Source organism: Antedon bifida, chromosome 3 (genome assembly GCF_963402885.1).
Source record: "Antedon bifida chromosome 3, ecAntBifi1.1, whole genome shotgun sequence".
NCBI lineage: Eukaryota > Metazoa > Echinodermata > Crinoidea > Comatulida > Antedonidae > Antedon > Antedon bifida.
The window spans coordinates 19,643,560-19,645,133 of record NC_136228.1 but is presented as its reverse complement, the minus strand read 5'-3'; the positions used below and the strand labels follow the sequence as shown (position 1 = coordinate 19,645,133).

The 1,574-nt window shown below is 35.1% G+C and overlaps 1 protein-coding gene across 1 annotated transcript; it reads right to left on the bottom strand.

Annotated features, from left to right (window-relative positions):
* Positions 1-286: 286 nt before the first annotated feature.
* LOC144837192 (ryncolin-1-like) lies at positions 287-1,190 on the bottom strand. The gene is made up of 2 exons (XM_078692208.1): positions 975-1,190; positions 287-390 (listed from the first exon to the last, which is right to left on the bottom strand). The coding sequence occupies exons 1-2, from the start codon at positions 1,120-1,122 to the stop codon at positions 287-289; spliced, it is 252 nt and encodes an 83-aa protein (XP_078548334.1). The 5' UTR covers positions 1,123-1,190.
* Between the last annotated feature and the right edge of the window lie 384 nt (positions 1,191-1,574).

Below are 1,574 nucleotides of genomic sequence, written 5' to 3'. Positions count from 1 at the left end.
ATACATACAATTATTAAAACTTCAATCGATTCATACGGTTATAAACACAAAATACACACATGCATTTCATTTCTGTATCCTGTTCTGTCAGTATTTAGTGACACGGGTTTACAGCGCTTATTCATACTATAATTTCATGATAAGACAAGAGAAGGGAGAATAACTGTGTTTATGTTTCTAATTTTTTACTACTACTAGTTACGCTTTATTTTCATTTCTGACCATCTCAGCATTTCCCTCGTAGTACTTTCAGTGTAGCACTGAAATGTAGATCCATACTTTCCATTTAAATGACATATGTAACACTTGACATACCACCAGGCGCCTTATTGTCGTTATCTACATCACGTGTCGTAAAACCTCGCCCTCCATGATGTTTCATCACATCAACTGTTTTGGAAAGAAATGAATAACGATATTTTCTAAAAACATTCATTTTATTTTATATGTTGGTTAACGTCGTCGTCGTAGTAGTAGTAGTAGTGGTAGCGGTAGCGGCAACGGTTGCGGCAGCAGCACCAGCAGTAACAGTAGCAGTAGTAGTATATTTCATGATCTAATCTAACATGATTGTTGACACGCATAATCACATTCTGATATGTTTTGGCTTTAATGTCATAGTCAAATATTTAAGAGCATTGGAATCTTTAATGTCCATTCCAGTCTATGTTGGTAACACGAGTATTATTGACAGGAGAAACAGTTCTTTAGATGTTTAACGCTTTATTATTTGATGAAAATTCTTTTAAAACCTGTTTTCCACTAAGCTATCAAACAGTTTCGCATTGAAAAAATGTATGAAACCATTGGTTGTGTTTTTTCATATACCTAAGTAGAATCTGTCGAAACTGGTTAAAGTGAAAAACAACTTGAAAAACACGAATTAATTAATTAATTAATTAAAATAAAAAAGTTTGCCAAAGGTGCATTAAGCTGACACTTTCAACCACAAACATGCTTGTCTTTACACTTACCCGTGTTGCCGCTTAGTTTATCGCCGACTTCCAAAGTGTAGTCATCACCTTCATTACTGATTCTGAAGGATTCATATACTGAATAGTATGCTTCACCAGAATCCGTTTTCATATCAATTCGAAGGTTGTACTTTCCAGATGACGTCATCTCATGTATATTGTCATTTCCCAGCCAGAACTCACAGCACACATTTCCAAAACCATTTTTATATTCTTCCCAATACCGATAAAAATTCAGTGAATCATCCTCACGCCGCTGAAAAACCTAGAATACAGTGTACATACGATTTAAAAAACGATACGGCTCCTTTGTAAATTTACTACAGTAAACTACCTATTTACAGAAATCAGAGACAGGTTTTAACATTAACATCGGGTTTCATGATGTTCACCTCCTTAACATAAAAATTGAAAGAAGGGATTCAGAAAAAATCGCCATAAAACCAGTTCGTTAAGGAGTTTCTCTCCACCACCACCACCAACAACAAATCGGCGCTGTTTTGTTATTTTGTGTACTTTAGTGTATTGAAAAGCAAGGCGTGTTTGCAGAATAATGCTGTCAAAGTGTTTCCAGTCGATAGTACAACAGCAAAATTCCAA